General features: G+C 35.2%; 1 protein-coding gene across 1 annotated transcript in view; it reads right to left on the bottom strand.

The window, feature by feature from the left end:
- Positions 1–4,143: 4,143 nt before the first annotated feature.
- LOC149786555 (2-Hydroxyacid oxidase 1-like) overlaps positions 4,144–26,385 on the bottom strand; it is a 31,746-nt gene continuing 9,504 nt past the window's right edge. The window contains exons 3-8 of the mRNA XM_089977061.1: positions 10,519–10,774; positions 9,074–9,258; positions 8,344–8,435; positions 7,864–8,022; positions 7,172–7,241; positions 4,144–4,745 (exon numbers count right to left, since the gene is read on the bottom strand). Coding sequence (XP_089833187.1) covers positions 4,675–4,745; positions 7,172–7,241; positions 7,864–8,022; positions 8,344–8,435; positions 9,074–9,258; positions 10,519–10,774 — 833 coding nt within the window. The 3' untranslated portion in view covers positions 4,144–4,674. The remainder of the gene's footprint in view (positions 4,746–7,171; positions 7,242–7,863; positions 8,023–8,343; positions 8,436–9,073; positions 9,259–10,518; positions 10,775–26,385) is intronic.

The following is a 26,385-nucleotide window of genomic DNA, read 5'->3' on the forward strand; positions in this document are numbered from 1 at the left end:
TATGTTGTCTAAAAAGTGAATACTTCAAGCGACTTACAGGAACTTACTAATTCACACAGATGGGAAAATTAGACTCAACAGCGTGGTGAATCTTTGAGTAACTACAAACGGGTCAATTATCTGTGTCCCTGAAAACTCCCATCATGCGGAAGGAAAGGCATCCTACGGTCAAGAATAAAACCTAAAACTATTACCAGAATTATTACTAATCGACTTCGATATTCATTTAGAGAAATTCAAATGAGCATAACAATTGCTATGGAAACGACCAATATTTGTATAAATTTCAATTACATTTAACAATATCTGTAGAAGATCATCATTGCCCTTTAGATTTAATAATCATATTCAGAAAACAGCTTACTCAAGAGGCTGAACAAGTTGATTATTGATTTTTCACTACAGAACAGGGTCTATAGATGTATTGAATAGAGTGGAAATGGGCAATATCATTGAAAGTCTATTTGACATTTTACACAAGGAATTTGGAAAGGAAATAAGTAAGCGGAAAGATTTATGTTTGGAATGATTGAATATTTAATATTGCACTTATCTATATAACACGACTTCCGGAAAAAGCTCATACATAGATTTACCTGAATGGATCAAGAAGAAAGAAGCTTGCTTTGATGCAATAAATATGTACAGATAATAAATATTTTTATTTTTATATGACACGGGACGAATGCTAAATGCTCCCAGTAAAGGTCACCGGATGCCATCAAATACAAATTAGAAAGATACAGTGATTGGCTTAAAATAGAGGTGACTTGGAAAATTCGAGGATGAATTAGTTATCCATATTTAAATTTTTTCAAGGGTTGGAGAAAGAGACACTAGGAGAAACAACATCAACTGTGTTAGAATATCTCACATAGCGAGCGAAAAATACTTGATTACATGTTAATTATATTTCAATGTGGTGGATCTAATGACAACAAAAATGAAAGGTGACATTACACTGGAATAAAAAGTTTATTGAAAAACGTTTCTTAAAATGGCGTCATTACCAATAAACAAACATGAATTTATAAATATTTGTGTACATCGTGCTGAATATTTTCAGCAAATATAAACAACTATCACACCACAAAAAGATATAATGTTGATATCACATTAAAGTTTTTCAAGTCAATCCACATAAGACACCAACCAACAGTTTCCAGAGGAACAGACTGTATTGAAGTATTTTACGAATCGTTGGGTAAAGTCGCATAACCTGAATTAGTTAGACGATATGCTTGAATGGGATACCTGTTATATCACAGGGTGGGTCGATGAAAAGGGTACTGATACAGAAATCGAGAGTGCTTTAGCGTCATACTTTTCTCTATTAATACCCTCTGAGTCACCCACACTCTGACATAACTGGTGTCACGAGATAATATTGACTTTCCAATTGTTATTGGATCAGATATCTAATTTCACCCAGTTCATATATATTTTCCTTATGCGCCCCTTTTCTGTCATCCGGGGTTTCTTCTTTTTTAACGTTCCATCGCCTATCAAAATAAATGCAGCCAATCATTTGTGAGTCCTTGCGTGATAATATTTATTTCTCTTCCAAGTGAACAAAATCTTCATTATTTTTTTTTACGTCTATAAGGGAACAAGTTATGGTGTTATTTGAAGAAATGACGACGATCGTACGTCATTTAGCCATCCTTCTGGATCATTATGAAGGCGTGACAGGATGTTTCAACTTTATTAGGAATTCAAGATCTTCTTAAATGGAGATTTTTGTAATACAAATTCACGTGTAAAATTTCACAACTTCTTGATAATCTTTTGCTGCTGATGAAAAACTGTCATTATTTCGTCTGCTAGAGAAAACTTAATATATAGTGCAAAACACTGTAACAGTCCAATCGCAATTTGCATTGCTTTATTGTTTTTAATATATTTATATTGTGTTAAATTGAGTTCAGAAAAATTTAGAGTTCTGAATTTCTCCCTAGAAGCAATAATTAAGAAGGTTAGTGTCTTGTTCTTTTCGCGGATTTTTAAGATACTTGTTTTTGTCTTTTGGCAATTTTATAATTCCTTCCACTGGTCATTTACATGATGGGACAATAAATGCAACCCCTTTTTAACGTACACTATATATATATATATATATATATATATATATATATATATATATATATATATATATATATATATATATATATAATCGCAAATCTATATTTCTGCATTGCAGTTCATATACAGAATGAGGCAATAACTGGCTGGAGTATTAACCGTGAATACACTTTCATGGAACCTTTTAGCATTAAAACGTCCTTACACACTAGTAGTTCAGTTTCAGTTATGCCCGTCACCCCTGCCGGGGTATAGGCCTCCCATAAATGATCGCCAGCGACTTATGTCCTGTGCCATCCCCTCAAGATGACTCCAGGTGTGACCCAGCAATAAATACAATCAATTTGTGATGTCCATCAGTGTTGTTTATTGAAATGAATTCAAAAATATTCTCTCTCTCTCTCTCGCTCTCTCTCTCTCTCTCTTACAACCTATGTTTTTATTTGCGTTTGTTTGTGCTTTTCCTTTATTTACTATCTCATACATCTTTGTCTTTACACAAGTTCGTGTTTTCTTTGACATTTCCTATACGTGAATGTACGATAAATACGAGCAATTTTCAGTGTCTAAATTTGTATTTTTTCTGCCAGGTCATTCCGTCTGGTACATCTCCTTCTCCACCCCCCACCCCCCACCCCCTTCTCCACCCCCCCACCCCCCACCCCCCCGCCATTGTGAAATAGATATATCCAACGGGAGGCTGAACACAGCATCTGACATCATTAACTAACAGCTCACTTGTTAATGTTCATCCGTGGAAAGCAAGTTCAATTTGGAGCACGACATAGCCGAGGACTACCAGAATTTAGAACACTGGAAAGGATCAGAAAAAAAGGTCGTCATACATAGTGTATGAAGAAATATCACGGGTTCTTTAGGATAGGTCTTTGTATTTAGAGTGATACTCCGCTGAATCAGCCTGAGGACTGGTGCTCCAGAGTGCGAAATATTTCTACCCCAGCGTATTATTCCTGGCTTCTTGTCGCCGATGGAGTCGCTGAGTCGTCGACTGGTTCTCCTGTGGTCGCCCACTGTGTCGTCGACTGAGTGTCGATGCGTCGTTGACTGGGTTGCTGAGTGCCGACTGGGTCGCAGACTTAGTAGCAGAGTCGCCGACTGCATCGCAGAGTCGTTGACTGTGTCGCTGACTTGGTCGCAGAATCGTCTACTGTGCCGCTGCCTGTCGCAGAGTCGTCGACAGTGTCGTTGACTTGGTCGCCGAGTGAGTCGCATAATTGTCGAATGTGTCGCTGACTGCGTCATCGAGAGAGAGAGAGAGAGAGAGAGAGAGAGAGAGAGAACATTGCTAAATGATGAGAGTAGATATATATTCAATTAAAATGTGTATTGTCGCAAGATTTCTGCGTTTTGGATGAGCCTTGTAGCGCCTGTATCCTAGTCGACGAAAGACCATGTCCCTACAGTATTTTAAATTCCCCAGGATCTCTCTCTCTCTCTCTCTCTCTCTCTCTCTCTCTCTCTCTCTGTAAGACACAACAAACATGTATTCTTTCTGAAATATTTCATTACAGATTTGTACTTTGTATAATCACCAACACGGAAATTTTAAAATGTTTGCCTTTAAAAGCGAATTTAGCATGCATTTCGACTGGTATCAGCGGTCTGTTGCTTTTTGGGCGGACCGGATCTAACCATATCCCGGCCTGCACACAACCATTATACCCTCTCGACCGTCCACACTGGACCAAATATTGATGCAATAAAATTGCTGGCACAGCCATTCGCGCGTAGCATACACATCTGCTCATCGACCCACGGTAAGTGGGCGGGGAAAGTAACGTCAAGTGTCCGTAAGGGGGAAAAACTATAGAGCCAAAACACAAATTCTTGATCATAGGTGGGCGGAGATTGACAGTTATAGGTGTCAGCATCGAACCTGGAATTACACAAGTTCGAACCGAGAGTCCTGATCACTACGTTATAAATAAACCATTGCATTATATAGGCTTATCCTTTTACACAACAGATTGATTTGAATGGATTTTGTTAGTTGTAACGGAGAGTCAAAAGGAGCTGAAGCAGGTAAAGTAAAACTCAAACTGTTTACTTAATTGTTTAATTTAAATACTATGTTTATTTCACTAGAAATTATGTATGTCCAAACTAAACACAAAATAATATATATTACAGTAATCTTGCCCGTCGATAATGCTCTTTTGTAATAAACAAAATCATTGTCTTCTCTCGTGCGGATTTATTTTTTTCCTCTTTGTCATGTCTGCTTTTCTTTGCTGTAGATCCGCTATCTTAACGTTGAATGTAGGGCCCTGTTGGAATTTCAAATCTATGCAAAATGAGCCGTCACAATTAACCCCTCAGATCGCTGATCTGGTTTGTGGAAGTTACATTTCTAATTGTTTATACATTTGACCTAAAAGATTGTTGCTTGATCAGATAAATATTTAAATATACGTTTTATTGACACAAAACCATTTTGAGAAATTGGCGGTAATCGTCCAGAAAAAAACCTTAGCAGTAGTATTCTCTTATTAGACTACAAATTAAAATGTTATTGCAAAATACTTTTTTTTAAAAACGGATTTGGATGGTGTTTTTTTTCCAGTTACGACGTTAATTCTTAACCCAGAAATGACTCTCGTGGATGACCATTTCTTCAACAATATCTGCAATAGTAGGTGCACCTGTAAGACAACGGAGAAATGAGTATTAGTGCTCGATAGCGAAAGCATGCCTGAAGTAAGAAATAAATGCCTTCAAAAATGGTTAATTATCATCATCATCATCATCATCATCATTAGTAGTAGTAGTAGTAGTAGTAGTAGTAGTAGTAGCAGTAGTAGTACTATTATCAAATACAGAGTAAGGGGGTTCTTGATGCGGAAGACTTCCTAATTCGGGTTCGAACCAGTATCCATCCCACTCTGAAGAAAGCATTCGAGGAAGAAAAGAAGGCATTTTATAAGCAAGATAATCTGCTTATTGACGGTTGACGGCTATGTGTTTGATGAAGTCTGAAGCATATCATCTAGGCTCAAATACGAGAGAGAGAGAGAGAGAGAGAGAGAGAGAGAGAGAGCGTCACATACAAGAATACTGGTTTAAGGCGTTTAAAGTGGGACATTTCTGGCTTATGTGGCAAAATAGAATATAGTGATTTTAAAATTTATGTTTCACATTTTACTATTATTGGCTTTATAAAGTCTTGGGCAGATGTTGCAGATCAATTTACTTTACTAGGTGTCAGAATAATGTGACTGGGTGGGACATGATGTTAAACATCACTGTCAACTGCCACACTGCAGACATAGTAACGATATGACTGACTTTTTGGGGAAGTTACGTTAAATATCCAAATCACACACACACACACACACACACACACACACTACTAGGATATGGATGTTTAGTCTGTATTAGAACAAAAAACATAGAAAGGAAAGAGAAACTCTGGAGGAATAGCTGTAGATGACAATTAGTTACATTTTATAGACTGAAAAAATTGTGTAGAGCATAGCATTTCTAAAATATTAGTTGGTTAATTGCCTCTTGTTGTAACATATTTTCAGCCTTTTTGTTGGATACGTGAAGATTTCGTTAGATAACTAATCCATTCGCTCAGAGTAAAATACATGTGCAATTATAGGAAGCGATGTGGGAAAATTAAAGAGAAATACACAGATCATAAATATATATTCTGTGGTGATTTTAATGCGTATAATACTGTAGAACCCGTCTGTATTAGGTATAACTGTACTACTGACCCACTTCTTCATTTTAGCTATATGCAAGGTAAGTTAGATATCTAGCAAACCAATATTAAAGGGAGGTCAACCATTATGGAGAAAAAGTTCTTAATTTGTGCAGAACTACTGGACTTGGAATTGTGAAAAGTAGGTATGGGGCAGATGAAAGCATTGATAACGTACACATGTTCACTATAATTAGTTCGATTATGAATTTTGTTGTGTGCTGATCAAGTGGCTTTTAATTACTTTCATATTTTCATGTTGATGGTAGACTAGATTCAATACTTGACAGTATCAAATACTTTGACAAATATTATCACAAGGGTATGTCGGACAATTTAAATGTTACTCTTCCCTGCAGTCAAATATACATTGTAAATGAGCCTGGTTTTTATTAAATTTACACACTTTTAAAATGTAGAAGACCAATTCTTTTAAGTTTATTACAAATTAGTTTTCGAAAAATGCACTGTTTAAAGCATTGAAAGCCTTTGCAAATATAATCGCGAAGTACATGTGTACAAATACCTATAAAAGTGAACTCTGGCCAACGAAAGCCAAATATGTACTAAAGCATGACAGTTGTTTGAGTACATCAGACGTCACTTAAGCTTAAGCGTTTACGTTAAACAAATCGGAATCGGTTTAATCATGTAAGAAATGACGCAATCATCGTTTATGTTTTTTAGGCGTGTTCAGAAAATTAATCTTTACATGATAGGGTCAGTTTCGGGTGGTTTGACATACGGTCGGAATTTATTAGATATTTTTGGCTCAATCAAGAAAGAAACCACCGATGTAAATCGCCGCTGCTTAAAATAATATTCTCAACTACTTTTCTTCACGTAGGAGAATATGGCAGCTGAAGGAAACAAAGTCACGACTATAATATCATCGTTCTTTTCTGCTGTAACATATGTAGCTACTCATCAAAAACGTCAAATTGATAATTGTGTAATCCTACACCTACTTCTGAAGTTATTTCTCTACTTGAAGGAAATGGGCCAGCTATGTTAAGATCGATTTGCGACGTTTATTGGACGTGTATATCAGAATTGTACTAAATTTTTAATACAATTTTGTGTGTTTAAAACTTCATTTTTTGTGAGGATTTGATATATAATTTATGCACGGTACCCAGCATTTGATCGTGCTTGAAGAAAAAATCAAACGCAGACTCTTTCATTGTGCTCCGGCGTTATTTGCACACACACACACACACCGCCAAACCGTGTGTTATCCCATCACATTATCCAAATATATAAATCACGCTCATAAAATCAATTCAATTGCTTCTAGCTTTAGAACATACTAAACACATTTAACGTGATATAACCAGGATGACATCTTGAATTCTTTACCTGCAAGTGCCATTGTGACTTTCAACTCCTTTTGTAAAATTTCTAGAACCTTTTTGGCCCCATCCTTCCCCTGAAGAAAAAAAAAATACGAATGATCAAGACTGGCAGAGCTTTTATCGCGTACATAATGCAGCAAACTAGGTAACAATGAGTATTTGATAGCAAGATTAAAAAGTAGGTCACTGAACTCATAAATCAAGTGCCTCAGTATCATTTAAACATTCTAGGAAGCTGGTTAAAACATCTTTAACCAAACAGTATTGATAAGCGTATTGATAAGCGTAACCAAATAATTGGACTACCATCATATAACCGTTAATTTTATATTTTGACGGAACATTATTCGAATGGAGTGTGAGTTTTGTGTTATTTGCAACATTCCAAGTTAGCGTTGCGTTTGACGTTCCAAAACATTAACCTCTAATAATACAACAATTTTTTGTTTTGCTAATGAAATCGTTTATTTTGTCCACAAAACATATGTCCAGTCGTGTTTTAACGAAAACTGTTCAAGATATATTTCTGACATAGGCTTCTGAACGATAACGAAACATATCGTGGCGCATTTTACGATTCAGCTGAAAATTGTTTAGACTTTATAATACATGTTTGCTTATTGTTGTATTATTGTGAATGTTTTTTCTTCTTATCGCCTACGGTTATCATTAAAATTGTTCTAACAGGCATCTTACATCATAAGCGATACCCCACAGCATCGGTCTTCCAACGAAAACAGCTTTTGCTCCCAGAGCGAGGGCTTTGAAAACGTCATTTCCTGTTCTTATACCGCCATCAATATAGACTTCGCATTGACCTTCCACTGCAGTCACGATCTCTTTTAAAACATCGATCTAATAATAATAATAATAATAATAATAATAATCACTATCATAAGAACAATGATAACAACAATAATAAGTGATAATTAATTATTATGAAAACACAGTAAATAATTAACAATGACAATGAATATGACGTTAATAAGGATACAACAACGACGATAATGATAATTTTGTCATTTAAAATTTTGTCAACAGAGAAAGAGAGACAGAAATTTATAGTAATTTGTGTTTGGTAAAGTGTAGGTCTAGGGTCGTAACGTCTGCTACCTACATGCGCATAGTAATGGCGGTTGTCGCCGCTAGTAAGGGCTTGTTTGATTAATTACCTACCGTGGCTGGAGCATCATCCAGTTGCCTGCCACCGTGGTTAGATACTATGATTGCGTTGACTCCTAACGTAGCCGCTATCCTTGCATCTTCACCTGAAAGGAGCAGTCCTGGCTGATATCTCTCACATTCTTTATTCATAATATAGTGCACGACCTCGTTTGACTATCAAATGAGGTCAATTATACCATATGACAGATTTGGTAATGTCTGTGATATTAATTAGCGAGATGTGATTAAAAGAAAACGAACGTGAGAAGTTACGTACAGTCAAATCGACTCTTTCATTCAGAGAGAGAGAGAGAGCATGACAAAGGCCCATACGTCAGAGAAGTTGAATGTCACCTGTTAAGATTTCTGTCTGAACGACTCGGAAACATAATACATTTCCAGAAGTATTTTACCACTTAACAAAATTTTCCAGTAATTATATGGTGGTCTTTCTTAAGTCTTACCATCGTGTTTTAAACAAAGTTTCTGTGTTCCAAAACAATTTGCTCATTTGTTCACAGTTGTTTGTTTTTTCACAGTCTTACTTATGTGTCGTTGATCCAGGATTGTATAAATAAAGGGTTGCATAACTGAAGAGTTGCATCAATCACTGGTCATAGGCAAGACTAAATTTCCTTTATATTCCAATAGAACACGTGCTCGAACACAAACACATAACTAAGAAAGTTTTAAAAAATAAACATACACGTCAATAAATTGTAACATGGGCTAACATCTATACCTGTGAGAATTCCCTTGATTATGATAGGCAGACTGGTTGTATTTTTTAACCATTGCACTAGATCCCAGGTGCGGGATGAATCCGGTTGTTCCTTGCGAAAATACGCCATATTCGCCATAGAAGGTCTCCCTTCCGCTTCCCTTAGCTTATTGTACTCTGCCAGGAGGAACTCCCAGATTCCCATTCTGCAAAATTTAACCATGCAGATACAGTTTGACCACCCTTGCTGAATGTCTGACAGTTAGCCGAATTTCGGAATTTTATGGCTTGGATTTGAACTTATGAATTTTAGATTCCTGATTTAATGACTGGGACACAAAAATGATCCAATATTTGTTATTATTATTTTTATTCAACTGTTTGGTGAATATTCAACAAATTATTTAAAATATATATGAAGTCACCACAGATCAATACCAGAGCATGCTAAAAACACTACATGTTTCTAGCCATTTTGCTTCAAAGTAGATATTTAAGAATTGAGCTGATATATGCTGAAACATCACGTTCAAGCAATTAGCAGAAAACTGTATTACCATTCGAATATCAAATTTGTGGACATTTTACCCAAACTAATGCCATAATCCACATAATACCTCCGCGATATACGTTTTTTTATTCAAAGGATACAACACGGTCTAATATACCATGGAGCCAACATTGATGGGGTGGAAGACAACTCTTCGACAAGTCATCTTAAAGACCTGTTATTTTAAAAGCAAGACCGAATATAGAAGCAGAAAAACAGGTGCAGTAAACAAAGGGAATATTCAGATTCTTCTTTCACCAGTAAATGAATATGTTGTTGCGAACAAAATGTGTTGACAATGTGAATATTTGACAAATGTTCTTACAAAGGCATCCGAGCAATTGGTGTTGTCTAAATTGGTTGTATTTGCTTCTACTGTGGGATTCAGGGGCACAGAGCGTACATATTGCACTATGGTGAGACGGAAGGTCTGTATTGATTAAATACAGTATCAGAGAAAAAATATTAATAACACCTCCGCAAAAAATATGCCAATCAGGATTTCTTCCATATCTAATTTGAAACACTCAGTTAACCTTTGATTTTCGTTTATGTTAAATAACAATGTTTGGGAAAACATCAAGCTTGGAAGCGTTTGTCTTGGTTGCTTCTGGTAGGCGTACTAACGGCGCGAAGAATGTCTTACAAGGTACGTAGACTTTTATAAGAAACCTGTTGTTTTCTAAAATAGAAATTAGTATTATTAGTATTACTTCTCAGATTTGTTTCCGTTCGCATTAGTTGAACATTTGCTGTATAAACCATACAACTTCTGAATTTGATACTTGTGTCACCCTATCAAAAACAGCCCAACGTTTGTAACGCCACTTCTGATTAATTGAGAGTCAAAACTCAATGTAAAACTCAAGCTCATTGTTTATTTGATGGTCAGGCCTGATTATGATTAATCACTTACTTCATTCCAGGAGGAAAATTAGGATCTGTCCTCTCTTTAGTGTCTCTTCCTCGAAGAACTGCAACATCGGCCCCTAAAATTATTCCCTTGTATCCTTCATGTTCTGCCTCACGTATAAGACTGGCTAAAATCCTTAATTCTTTCAGTGGGTCGACCTGGAGAAATTTAAGACCTTTCGGTGCAGCTGACGTAATTTCCTCTAAGGATGATGAAGCTGATATACTTAATCCAAAACAGGTACCCATTTCCATGGCCGCTGTAATGTTAAAACACGTTGATACATCTAGCAGTATATTATCGCTGCAATAAATTAATAGCGTCCGCCTACGAGTATTTTATTTGTTTGCTTTTAATACATCAATTTAGGATTATTATATCAACTGCTATTAAATGAGTAAATGATCATGACTGGGTATTCATTGAAGTGCAAGTTTTAACCTAATCACTGACAAAATAAATAAAGATGGAAGGTTTATGTTAACTGTATGAGTAATTAGCTGAACATTCACTTCTATAAATACCCTGTCCTGATCACTTGATCCTTATAATTCCAAGTACCCTCCCATCCGACATCGTATCAGAGAATTTCTTAATAAAAATATTAAATTATAGGTAGCTTATAGTTTTCTTTCATTCACCTCTTTACACTGCACCAAATACTTAGCCTCATCATTGCAAACCAAAAGTAGCCGGTAAACATGGTTTATGTTCGATACAGAACTAAGAAAATAATTTTACACTTAGCAAGCGAGGACGACCTAGCCCGTACAAATCACAACACGAGAGATATTGAGAGTCGATATGATTTGTTTTCATTGAGAAAATAAACTTTATGCGTTCAGCATTTATTATTTCATTATTCTCGTTTTCTACCTGTGCCGATATCACCCCTTTAAACTCCCGCCCGCCAAAAATCGCAGCCATTGTTAATATGATCTACTGCTCTTACGTCCATAACCATGAGCCATTATTAGCTGATTGTAAATAAGAAATTCAAAGAAGTACGTTAAGGTCTTAAAGCCTGTTCGGCAACAGTGTTTGGGTGCAGAAAGTTCATGCGATTGCAACATTTTAATTTCTAATCGCAGATTTTATCTGCCGTTCCCAAATTTGATCTGGAGTCACATTTGCGATGGTTGTTGATATTGTTGATGGGATATTATAAGGAACTGATCTAGGCAAAGCTTGACAGAATCGCACTGTAATCCGAAATGGAGCCAGAATTGTTGGCCTTAAAATGTACTGATTTACAAAACTAAAACATTCTTGGATCTTAATCATATGACCGTTTACACCCAGTCACATTGCAAGAAACACGATCAATTTCTAACAAAATTAGAATTGTATTACTTTATACCCTGTACTCCCCCAAATGACAAACATATTTCACCTATGTCTACCTAAACTAGATAAACAAACAGAACTGTGCACAAGTTTTACACGAAACATGATGAATGTTTGTGTATGGGAGTTCCATATTTTCCACGTGAAAGACAGCATCGTAATTAAAGGGACTGTAACGAATTCGTACGTCTATTTACGATGATCTCGAACTGTCATAATTTGAATTTTCTTTATGTGATAATTGATGCTGCATTTTTACTTTAAAGATGGGGCCTATTGTGACGAATTTGCGGTAATGAAATTATGCAGATTTTCATCAGTAAGATAAAAGGATTTGAGCTTTATCGCTGCAGATGATAATGATTTTGGAGCAATTTTCTTAAAAGTGGCATAAGATGAAATTTCAATAGTCGTCACAAAAAGTGATAAATGATGTAGTTTTAATGGTTGTTCACAAAGTGATACAATATGCACTTTCCCTGTTGTTTAAGAAAAGTGATAAAAGATTTGATTTAAAATGTTATTTCAAAAAGGATAAAGATGTTACTTTATACATTTTAGAAAGTGTTAACGGATGTTATATTTCATATTATTTTAAACGGTGATAAAGATAGATATTTTATATTATAATTTCAAAAAGTGTTAAAAGATGGTATTTCAAACGTTATTTCAAACTGACAACGATTATTAATTTTATATTTCAATAAAATTATAGCGAATGTTATTTAAAATGTCGTTTTAAAATGTGACAAAGACATAAATAATTTATATTATATTCCAAAACTGTTATACAGGATATTATTTTAAATTGTTTTTTCAAACATTTTAAAGGATATGTGTTTAAAATGTTATTTCAAACATGTTAAAGAATGTTGTTTCAAACATGTTAAAGAATGTTATTTCAAACATGTTAAAGAATGTTATTTCAAACATGTTAAAGAATGTTATTTCAAACATGTTAAAGAATGTTATTTCAAACATGGTAAAGAATGTTATTTCAAACATGTTAAAGAATGTTATTTCAAACATGTTAAAGAATGCTATTTCAAACATGTTAAAGAATGTTATTTCAAACATGTTAAAGAATGTTATTTCAAATAAAATGTATAAAGATGGTTATTGATACCTTATATTAAAGCATGTTATTTCAAATGATAAAATCTCTATAATAGATTATATTACTACAGCCCTGAACATCAGAATTACACAGCTGGAATCATAGAAAGCTATACTCAGAGACTGCATTCAAAACTACAACTAAATGCCGACAACGCAGAACAGTATAGCCGCCGAAACTGCCTCCGGTTTACAGGTATCTCAGAAACCCATGTTGATGTCACTGACAAAATCATTCCTGAAAATTAACTCCCTTGGCTTTGATATTGACTCAAAAGGCACAGGCGGATCACATATAGTTAAATGTATGGGGCAGTCACACAAACCCAGGGATATAATTATCTGCTCTTCCACGTATCATGCCCATCAGAGACTGTTTACAGCCCAAACACATATCATGGACAAGAGTGTCAGTGCAATATTGGCTAATGAGAATCTAACCAAACCTAGAATTATTCTGCTTTTCAGAGTACAGAAGCTATCGAAATGCAAGGACCTATCTAGCGGCTGAATAACTGATGGAACGATTTTGGTTAAACACCACTCGTTAAAAATCCACCACATTAATTATGTTGAGAACCTGGCGGAACTTCTACCTCGTGTAGATTTTAGTTCGCTTTCCAAAGAGCCTTCAAAGTCTCGTCCGTCGTCTGTCGATGGAGATCCATTACTCAAGTTCATGACCCAAGAAAGACAGTTCGTCTTAATGGGTCCCATGGTTGCTCTATTTCTACCCGTCCTTTTGTAGGTTCGATACACTGCTCTGTGCTTTAGTTTGCTATTTTAGCCGATTTTTTTATTCTGTAATTGCAACATGTCCCTTTTTGGCCCTTGTACCCAACTTACATTTTATTTCAGAATTTTTACTCAGGATTATATTACAGTACATTTTCAAAAGCTCTTCATGACTTTGCTTATGAATCTACCAGGTTATGTCATTTCGCGTTCTTCTAGAGAAGATTGTATCTACAATTACTGCTACATTACTTTATGTCTGCTACAAGTTTAATACCAGTGGACAAAAATGGTGGAAAATGGTATCTCTAGTAATCTTTATCGTTATATAACAAAAATAAGTGAATACCATTTTTGCTTTACTAATGTTCATAAAATTATTTACGATAACGAATTATACCAATTTCCTACATTTCTTCTTTAATTTTATTCAATTATTTTTCCTATTACCCATACATTTGATTTTAGATTACACGGATAATGATCAGCAGGTATTCGCTTGAAGTGTTTGCGAAAACTCATGATAATTGAACTGTACACGCTGCATCTCTGTTTATGACCACTACATTGTTCCTGATTGATAATATCGCATTTGATGCAAAAAGCTAAGTATGCATCCTTGCATTTTGCTTTATTACATAAAACTCAAAACTACAATCACCAAGACAGATACTGTATGAAATAGCATGTAGTTTATACTACACAGCTATCATGCACATTGACGTAAACATTTAAGATCCTCACACAAACATTACAACTTACGGATAAACGACCTTTCTTTAGATATGAGTTCTCTTTCATTGTTACTTTTGTTTGACATCGTTTGGTTTCCACTCTGTTTTTTTTTTATATCCTTTACTGTGTTACTCGCCCTTATGGAGTAAAATCATGTAGATATGTGGTTGCACAGACACTTCTCATCAACATAAATTTGTGTAGGGTAGGTTTGGTAGGATGCGTCTTGTAGCAATTCGCTCGTTTCTTCACCAACTGTACGACAAATACCCATATTTACCTCATCAGTTTCTTCTCGCAGCCTACCCTTTACATATTATGGTGTTCAAAGTATTTTGTCCAAATCAGATACATTATACGCAGAATTGCAGAAATTTTATATTTTGGCCTTTGCTGAAACCTGCCTTAATCTCTCCATTTCTTCTGATGACCTTTCCCTCGAATTTTTCCTCAACCCGGTTAGAAAAGATCGTGTATGCGATACTCAAGGTGGTGTCATATGTGAAAGAAATGCTTCATTTCCAAAGGCACTAAATTCTGTAGATTGCTAATGAACTGAACTTTCACTAAGACAAATACTGCAATACACGCGTATATTTAAATGAGAGAAGACTCCATACACCTTGCTGGTGATAAGGGGATTTTAGATGTAATTGTAACATGCGACTTTAACTTCAGTATGCTACATCCACTCTCAGATCAAAAAATAAAATCACTATGGAATGGGCTCACCTATATTAATAAGCCCACTCATTTCACAGAACACTCTTCAACTTTGACAGATGCGTCACTTGTAGTGAATATGATATTATATATCACTACCGCATTTATTTGATATTTAACTAATGAAAACCAAAACTCGTTTCCGAAGCATATATACGGCCAAGGCGACTATAATTTTCTGACCAGAAAAGAATCCCCAACCGACTTAGATTGCTTGTTAAGTGACGATATTAACTACTATGCAAAAATTATTAGCAACTACACACACACACACACACACACACACACACACACACACACATATATATATATATAGAGAGAGAGAGAGATACATACATACATACATACATACATACATACCTGCAGTACCATATATGATACTGCAGCTGCAGTTGATATACACACCACAATATAAGTTTGCAGATTATCTCTTTACATTCGTACGTCATCACGTCATAACAGCCATTTAAATTTTACTTGGGAAAACTATCACCGGGCAAAAAATCGTCTTTTATCTTTTTACCCTTTTAAAACTGAATCCTACGAAAAAAATTCCGTAGAAAATTAGTAAAATCTTCCAACAAGGAAGTCCAATAAAACAAACATCTTGGAGTGTTTCTCCCACATTACTGCTCATGGCATAAATAGACTATATTATATAACAGGCATGACGAAGACTTAATATAATACGTAAACTCAGATTCCAGTTTGACAGAAATTCTTTATAAATTACATTTACGTCTTTTACACTACCCATTCTGGAATATGGTAATGTGGTTTGGGGCAATAACACATTACTCGAGAAACAGGAACTCAAAACAGGTACAAAATGAGTTAGCCAGAATTGAGACTGATGCAATAAATTTAGCGTATATTAAAGTGGTACACAGCGGAATAGGATGGATAAAGTCTTAAATCCTGAAGACGCAAACACAAATTTGTACACTCTTGTATAAAATAACAACTGGTTCAAGCCCTCCCCATCTCACATCTCTAATTCCACTCGCTGTTAGTTAGATTACTCGCAAAGACCTACTTTCCATTTTGTACATGCTAGAACAAGTCTTTATTACATCTCGCTTCTTCCTTCGGCCATTCGAGAATGTAATATATTATCATTTGGGACACGTAAAAGTGACTCTGTTAATAGCTTCAAAAGTGTATTAAATACTCGCAACAATTATTTTCCTTGACTCTTTTCTTGGGGTGGAAGGAAATTTCGAATTATTCACGCCAAACGTATAACAAATTGCAGTTCACGTAATCAGCATATTTTTACAAAGTACATAATAGGATTTGTAGATATGGATCTGTAGAAATTAGACAACAATTCTTTCTTGCTTTGATTACGAAGAACAACGAATGGAAATGTTTTAATCCCTCAGACCCCAAGGTAATTTAACTTTAAATACCTTCTTGTATGGTGATAAAATGCGTACGTATGAAATAAGCACTCGCATTGTCGATGATGTTTATAAGTTGACTGAAACGTAAAACAATTACTTAAGCGCAAGTGATATTATCACGCATGCACATCCGCGGACGATGAATATCTATCACTTGGGATATTGGAGAAATCCTGCCAGTCATTAAATATTCATTTATGCAAATATGCAAATGAGTTTGGTACAAACAACGGTTTTCATTGGACATTGTGGTTTTGAAAAATAAAAATAAAACATATTCCTTTCGCCATTGAGACTTGTGCTAATATAGTATTGTGTTATCGGGCTGGTAGTGTATATACTTTAACCATTACTAATAATTCATTTCAGATGTTTCCCCTATTTTTCTACAGGATCGTCATCGCCACCACAATGGCTTGCTCTACAAGGAAGAACTGTTCACTTTTAATTGTGCCTTATGGTTAGTTTTTATTTGTTTATTCATTTATTTATATCCCTATACTTTCTTTTCTCTCTATTTTCTAAACTTTCAACATAATATTTAATATGTTCTAAATGAAAATTTCTGATTTTTAATTTTTCTTTTCTTTATCCTCGCCTTTCTCCTGTTCTTTCCTTGTTCATCAATCTACTTTATATGCCTTGGCTAAACGCTGATGTTTAACGAAGAGACAGTACACTTTGACTATTAATTTTTTTTTTATCATTGAAATTTAATATAAAATGCCATATATTCATTTATTTACAAATTGTGTATGATAAAAGGAGAAGTACATTATAAGCCACTAGATTTTGTTCTAATTGTTTAACAAGCAATTGTATGAAATAAAATATACTTAAACAAAATGTTATTTTTAAAAAGCAAGAAAGATAGTTACTGTATATTTTATTTTAAAAGGGGACAAAGGATATCATTTTAAAAATTGAAAATAGTTATTTAAAAAAAGTGATAAAAAGAAATGATTCCAAGCAATGAATCAAAGATTAATAATGTTGCTAATTTAATTGATTATTCCAAACGTTACAAAATATATTATTTCAAATAAAATTAAAATAATTCTTTCGAAAGTGAATATATATATATATATATATATATATATATATATATATATATATATATATATATATATATATATATATATATATATATGGTTTTGTTTTGGCGTGGCAATCTTTCGTAGTTGTTTTCTTATCCCTTCACCCTTCATTATCCTGATATAATGTTGTACAACCACTTATTACAATTTTCATTTGCATCTGGTCTAAACGTTCTACTTTTATTTTACTAGCCATTGGAAAATTTTGTTGGAAAGATTAAACGGTTCATGTTTTTAATTGTTTATGTTATTTGTTGTCATATAATAATAATAATAATAATGAGGGCTTTGTATAGCGCCGAATCTTTAGAAGCTCTAAGCGCTTTACAACATTAGACAACACCTATAATTTAAAAAACATATCATGCTATGATTAGAAAAACAAACACCATGAAATTAGAAAACATTTTTAAAAAACTGCTGAGAATATTTACGGTAGGAAACGTTATTCAGTCTTTAAGTTTGTTCTTGCAGTCGAAATAAGTGAGCTTTGAGAGCCCTCTTGAATGTGATCACTGTGTCTTTGTGTCTGAGTTCAGTGGGCAATTCATTCCACGTTGCTGGGCCCTGGTATGCAAAAGAACGTTGTCCATATGACTTTGTTTTCATAGTGGGAATAATGAGTATACGATTGTCAGAAGAGGAGCGTAAGTATCTTGCTAGTGTGTACACATGGGTGAGGTCGGATAGGTATGTTGGACTAGAGTCCGACAGTGAAACGTAGCCCAGAGAACAAATGTTGTGTTTGATTCTGGATCGAATGGATAGCCAGTGTATGGTACAGAGCAGCGGAGAGGTGTGCTCTGATCGTGGTACTCTAATTATGATCTCAGCAGCTGTGTTTTGAACTTTTTGAAGTTTCTGGAGCATATATTGAGATGAACCAGACAGAATTGAGTTACAATAGTCCAGTCTTGAAAGTACTAATGAACATACAAGTGTTTTAGTGGCATCAACTGAAAGATATTTGCGAACTGAGCTGATGTGTCTCAGCTCAAGATATGAAGCCTTGCATATGTCCATGACATGTTAGTGCAATGTGAGAGTACTGTCCAGAGTAACACCTAGGCTTCGTACTGATTGTGTTAATTTAATGTTGGTGTTGCTGATATTTATTGTTTGAGGTAAAGGATGTGAATGATAAAGTCTGTGTGTTGTGATCAGAATGGCCTCAGTTTTATCATCATTCATCTGCAGCTTGTTACATGTCATCCGTGATTTCACATCAGAAATGCACCTCTCTACACCTTGGATGGTAGCATAAACTTCAGTTAGGTGGCTAGATTTGTATATTTGGGTGTCATCAGCGTACAGTTGGTGAGACATTGGATGATGGTCTATGACACTTGAGAGCGACTGAATGTACAGAATGAAGAGAACAGGTCCAAAAACGTACCCCTCTGGAACACCACACCATAGATCAACTGGGCTGGAGTGTATTCCATTTGCAGATACAATTTGTGTCCTGTTGACCAAGTAGGACTTGAACCACAGTAAGGCTGTATCATGAATGCCAAATACATGCTGGAGACGGTATATATAACAATTTAACTTATATAAATACATACACATCTACATATATATACATGTACATACATACATACATACATACGACCGCTCCGGTGGCATAGTGGTTAGAGCGTCCGCATCGGATGCGGGAGGTCGTGGGTTCGATCCCCGGCCGAGTCACACCAGAGACTTAAAAAATGGTACTAACAGCTGCCTCGCTTGGCGTTCAGCATTAAGAGTTAGTGTTAGGACTGGTCGGCCTGGTGTCAGGATAATGTGACTGGATGGGACATCATGCTACATGTCTGCGGCATGTTGCCCCAGTGCTAGACATTACTATAAACTGCCACATTGCAGACATCGTAGCGATATGACTGAAAAATTGTTAAAGCTACGTTAAAAATCAAAAATCACATCACATCACATACATGCATACATACATACATACATACATACATACACACATACATACATACATCTTGGTAGTCTCGCTAGCAGAGGAAGACAAGTTGTGCGATCTCATCGACAGTAGATGCGCATGTGGCTCTGGAGTCTAAATTCCGATGCACACAGGCACTGGACACCGGTGGTTGGGGTGGCTGGGTAAAAACATAAACAACAAAATCCTGACACCCAGTACTGTAACACTTCTGTCTCAAAATGTTTGAGTGAGATTCAAAGGGTTTGTCAGTTTCAAAACGCGAACCAATACTGTGGCTGTTCAATATTTTATGTGGCAAGAAGAAATGGTACAATAATAAACAGATGGATTGTAAGTTCACACTCCAATCTGTCTGCACTGCAATGGTAACAACACAAGAGCTTGACATTAATTTGCCACACTATCTTAGAACAAAACAATGCATCACTCATCATAAACGATTTCATTGACTTTACTTATTTCCTTATTGCGTTTGCTTCGAATTGACTTCAGTATCTCTTCGTTCAGAGACCAGTTCATCTTCTGCGGATGGCCGCTTCACTACATGCCCTGAACTTAGAACCAAACAATGTGTTACTCATTGAAAGTGACTTCACTGGCTAACCGAAATTTTCCACCGCCGGTTTCAGTTGTTATTCGAACGGCGAGAAGATCAGACGCGTTTGTCTGTACCTGACCACTAGTTACTTCACAAACAATAAAACTAACACACAAACAATCATGGGCGACTCATGGAAATTAGGTTAATCTTATTACGAAATACATCACAGTTTCTTTAGAGGTACTGTTCTGTGGTCACTTTTTGATCACATGCGTCTTCAGTTCACTTTTGTGATATTTTTTAACGGTGTATTTTTGCTATGGATGTGATTATCTGAGTGGAACGATTGTTTCTTTGAAACTTTCTTAAAGAAAATATACCATAAAAACAAACGTACGTGTCGTAATATTTTTTAAGGTAGGAATAACATTCCCATTTGAAGATACCTCTCCTAAATTGTGATCAGTAATCACAATATTTACGCGAACTGTCACTGCCCTTACTGCAGCACGATTCCTTGAGGACGTGAAAAATCATTCGGGGACCGAACACGTTGACCGATTTCGCTCGATGGATCTTAGACCTCATCGACGAGACGTGGAGACAAGAGGACATCGAACGTTTCGGAGATTGCCATCTCAATGCCACAGTGATGGCTCAACATTTCTCGGGATACGATGGACAGTTTCTTCTCAGATACTATACGAAGCAAAGTACATAACGTCCTAAAATCACTTTGAAGGGAACCAAAATCATTTCCATGCAGTTGGGACACGTGCGGTTTAAAGATTCGATCAGTTACTTGGCCATGCCTTTGAGCCGAATGCCTAAAACGTTTGGAATGACAGAAATGGCCAAAGGCTATTTTCGCACCTTTTCAAACCAAAGCTAATCAACACGCCGTTCTACCCCATTTGCCTGACGCTCACTACTACGACCCCGACAACATGCGCACCGAACAACGATAAACTTTCTACGCTTGGTACCACATTCATGCCTCGGACCCCTTCGACTTTCAGGAAGAAATGTTAAAGTATTGTCGCTCCGACGTGGACATTTTACGGCGTTGCTGTGGAAATATTTCGAGAACTGTTCATGGAGCACGGAGGGATAGATCCTTTGAAAGAAGCCTACACCACTGCCAAAGCGTGTTCCTTAGTGTACCGCCAACAATTCATGCCCCAAAACACCCTGGCTGTCATCAGCCTTCAAATGACTAACTTTGTCAAACGTCAATACTCTGTCAAAGCCCTACGCTGGCTACATTGCTTGTGCGACAAGGAAGACAAATGGATCTAACATGCCTGCAACGGAGGAGGCTAAAAGACCATCGGAAGGTATTCGGCGGATGGTTGTGACTTAGAAAACTCCAAGATAGTGTACGAGTTTAAAGGATGCTTATTTCACGGATGCCCCCTCTGCTACCCTCAACGTGACACTAAAAATCAGTTTTTACAACGTACCATGGAAGACTTGTCAGCGACGTTTGAAGTTAGAATAACAAGGATACCAAGCGGTGGAAATGTGGGAACACGAGTACGATCACCGTATAAAACCTATCCCGAGTTTAAACGCATCGTGGAAAGTTAAAAGTTGGTGGACCCTCTGAACCCGCGGGACAGTTTGTACGGAGGACCGACGAATGGCACCTATTTTAATTATTATTACAATTATTATTTAAAATCTTACCGTTGCACTTTATTAAATAACTATTTTATTTTTTATTAGTAATAATAGCCTTTATCACTTTTTGATGCAACTAAATTATAAAATATAAATGAGTTTTTTTTCAGATGCATACTGCACAGCCTGTGGGAATGGGGTTTTCATCCGAGATAACGAGTTTATATTTTCCCATACAAATCCGGTAACTTTTTTTATTATATGTTCATTTTTTTTTATTCTACCGAAAACTTAATAATAACAAATACACAGCATGAAAAAAGTAATTGATTTATGCTGTATTCAAAAATAAATCAACACATAATAACAATATTAATCTGGAGATAGTGTCGCCTCACGACCTTTGAACTTCGTTGCGTGCTCGACAATAGTTTCAAAACGTATTGTCGTTTTGGTGTACTTAAAATTGAAATTTAGAGTCATATTCTCAATGAATGTGCATGGACTTCTTTCTATGTTGATCCAACTCATAGATGTTAAAAACGTTAAAAATAAAATAAAAAACGTAAAAAAAAACGCATTTTTTCTCAATAAATAAAAAACGAAAAAAACGTTCCAGTAGTTTTTAGGCAACACAAAAATCAATATTTTTACATATTTACACGCTACATACCAGTTTTAAAGTTTCAGTGATACAAATATGAAAATATGTCAAAAGTTTTAAACTGTAGTCCAGATAACATTGAATTTTTTTCACTCAATGTCGTTATCACCATCTGACTGATCTGACCTCTCTATGGTTTCCTCCATATAATTTATATTGTCCAGCAAAAAAAAAAAAACGTAAAAAAAACGCGTTTTTCGAGGGAAAATAAAAAAACGAAAAAAACGTTATCATCTATGATCCAGCTCTATTCTGCTTTTCTGATTATGAAGGACTAGATTATTGGGTCAGTTCAGTGCAGTAATGAGAATGGATTTCAGCTGGAAATGTACTTGAAATCCAGTACAGTTTCGGTGCGTATCAGATTTTTCAGGACATCTAGAATTTTGACAGACTTATAAAATGGTGCGTCTCTGATAGATATGCGATAATCTTTGGACTCAGTGTGCTTTTCTGTAATATATTTTATAGACCCTAGAGAACACTGGTCATAGTCTGAACCATTCAATTTGCGAAAAGATAGGAATATTCTATTAAATAACTGTTTCAATGATCAGAACGGTATTTTCAATTACTGCGTCTCTCACGTTTGTTTTTGACATTGTGAATATCAGGTTCATTCGTTTGCTTGTTTGAAAGTTTCGTTTCTGATTCAGTGAACTTGTCCACATGGTTAACCTCATCATCCATACTATGAAATGGACAAAACAGCTTAAAAACTAATCTAATCAAAACCTAAAGTGTCCAATACATGTGTATACATGGTTTGTTTACAAAGTAGTTCCTGATACACTATACTATTTTAGGCACACGTTTCGTCACGTGCATGCAATATCAAGGTGTTCAGTATTGTAAAATACTGCTCGATTCTAACAATAAAAAGTTAAAGGAGACAGCAATGAGAATATAATAACGTCCTGTATCACTTTTTAAAATATAATATAAAATAACAATATTTAACACGGTATTTAAAAAAACATTTGGACGTAACATCCTTTACTTGATTTTTCTTTGAAAGATAATGTAAAATAATCATCCTTATCACTTTTTGAAGTAACATTTGAAATAATATCCTTCAAGACGTTTCTGATAAAATATTTTGAAATCACACCCTTTATCACTCGTTTGAAATAACATTTGAAATTGTATCGCTGTTTAAAATGTACTTTATAGTAATTATATTTATCACTTATTTGAAATAGCATTTGGAATAGCATCTTTCTATCTCGTTTTTGAAATATAAGATAAATTAACCATCTTTGGCACTTTTGAAATAACTTTGAAATAACATCCAGTAAAACGTTTTTGAAATACAATAAAAATTTAGCTATCAGATCACTTTTTGATAACAATTATAATTACATTCTTCGTGAAGTTGTGAAATTTAATATCAAACAAGCTTCTTTATCAGTGTTTGTGAAATTTTAAATAGAATCCTATATCACCATATAGGTCATTACAATATACAATAACAAGATTTACATTTTAAAAAATTAAAGGTTAACATCACTGAACATTTTTTTTTAACAAGATTATATAAATAACCACTTGTTGCAGTAACTGTTATGTTTATCTATTTCATATTGTAAGCTTGACCTTTGGTCGTGATTGGTGGCAGCAATGGCCTTAACAATGGCGGGGCCTGATTTGGATCATTTTGGCGGGACCCCTTGGATTTACGTGAGGGATCCCTGTGAGCACAGCATTTATAAATAAACTTTTAAACAAGTTTTATGATATTGAACTTAAAATTTTCTTCCATCGTTTTAAAATTACTTCTTCTCTATAGATATATCTTTTTAAATTACAAATCAGTCCAATCGGCCTAAGGCCGGCCCGGATTGGGGGTACAGTTTTTGCCAAGCGTTTAAAGTGCATCTTATATCACATTTTTCAAATAACATGAACTCTTATCTTGTATCACTTTTTGAAATATCCACTTGAAACTGCGTGTTACATCAGATTTTGAAATAACTGCTTGAAATAGTATCGTGTATCATTTCTTTTTGTAATCACCACCGAAATGGCAACTTATATTAATTTTTATAATGACTATTGAAATCCCATCCTTCATCACTTTTTAAAAACACTTTTTGAAATAGTATTTTGTGCTACTTTGTATTAGAAGTACGCGGTATAACCGGTAATTTTATTCCGATGGTACGTACCACGTTACTTTTTTACTGTATCGGTACGTCGATAGTTTCCGTCAGTATGGAATGTACGGAAATTCTCATGTATTTTTTGTTTACTCATTTAATGATAAAAACAGCATGTTTTCATTTTCACGATAAAATAATCCACAAATTATTATTTTACACAACAGTTGTATTTGTCACAAATTAATGTAAAATATTACAAATACAAATGTATTTATAATCCTTTAATCACATTGTTTTTACGCGTGTCACGTATGGCAATAAGGTGGCCAAAATGGGATGTTGTGAAACTGTACGGATCATATCAACTTTTAAAAGAATTATCGGATTTAGAATTTTTTTATTTCTAGCCATTCGCATTCGTATATTGTTGTGTTAAGAACATGCATTCCTTTGTAAGCATGCGACTAATTTTAAGATTTTCAGGAGAGGACTTTTTGCAATTTAATGCAATTTCTAAAAGTCCACTAAATATTTACTCGCTTGTTGAGTTCATTTTTTTTAACGTTTACTGACTGTGTACTGACTGTTTACTGACTCTTGTCGGGTGTTGGCATCTCACTCTAAGTTTTACAGCTATTATATGAGAAATATATTGTCGAGTGCTGGCATCTCACTCTAAGTTTTACAACTATTATATGAGAAATATATTGTCGGGTGCTGGCATCTCACTCTAAGTTTTACAGCTATTATATGAGAAATATATTGTCGAGTGCTGGCATCTCACTCTAAGTTTTACAGCTATTATATGAGAAATATATTGTCGAGTGCTGGCATCTCACTCTAAGTTTTACAACTATTATATGAGAAATATATTGTCGGGTGCTGGCATCTCACTCTAAGTTTTACAGCTATTATATGAGAAATATATTGTCGGGTGCTGGCATCTCACTCTAAGTTTTACAACTATTATATGAGAAATATATTGTCGGGTGCTGGCATCTCACTCTAAGTTTTACAGCTATTATATCAGAAATATATTGTCGGGTGCTGGCATCTCACTCTAAGTTTTACAACTATTATATGAGAAATATATTGTCGGGTGCTGGCATCTCACTCTGTTTTACAACTATAATATGAGAAATTTATTGTCGGGTACTGGCATCTCACTCTAAGTTTTACAGCTTTTATATGAGAAATATATTGTCGGGTGCTGGCATCTCACTCTAAGTTTTACAGCTATTATATCAGAAATATATTGTCGGGTGCTGGCATCTCACTCTAAGTTTTACAGCTATTATATCAGAAATATATTGTCGGGTGCTGGCATCTCACTCTAAGTTTTACAGCTATTATATGAGAAATATATTGTCGGGTGCTGGCATCTCTCTCTAAGTTTTACAACTATTATATGAGAAATATGTTGTCGGGTACTGCATCTCACTCTAAGTGTTACAGCTATTATATGAGAAATATATTGTCGGGTGCTGGCATCTCACTCTAAGTTTTACAGCTATTATATGAGAAATATCGTGTTCGGTGCTGGCATCTCACTCTAAGTTTTACAGCTATTATATGAGAAATATCGTGTTCGGTGCTGGCATCTCACTCTACGTTCTACAGCTATTATATGAGAAATATCTTGTCGGGTGTTGGTATCTCTAAGGTTTACGGTCTATTATATCAATAGTGTAGCTACTAAGTTCAATGCATAACTGTCAACACTCCCTATTTTTATCAACAAGTTCTTCAATGTCAGCACAACACTTTTTACACTGTGTTAGCTATAGTGTAAGCTCAATCCTCCCTGTTTAGTAACAGTTTGCAACTTAA

The sequence above is a fragment of the Sinohyriopsis cumingii genome, chromosome 12 (assembly GCF_028554795.1).
Source record: "Sinohyriopsis cumingii isolate HCF-2022 chromosome 12, ASM2855479v2, whole genome shotgun sequence".
Taxonomy (NCBI): Eukaryota; Metazoa; Mollusca; class Bivalvia; order Unionida; family Unionidae; genus Sinohyriopsis; species Sinohyriopsis cumingii.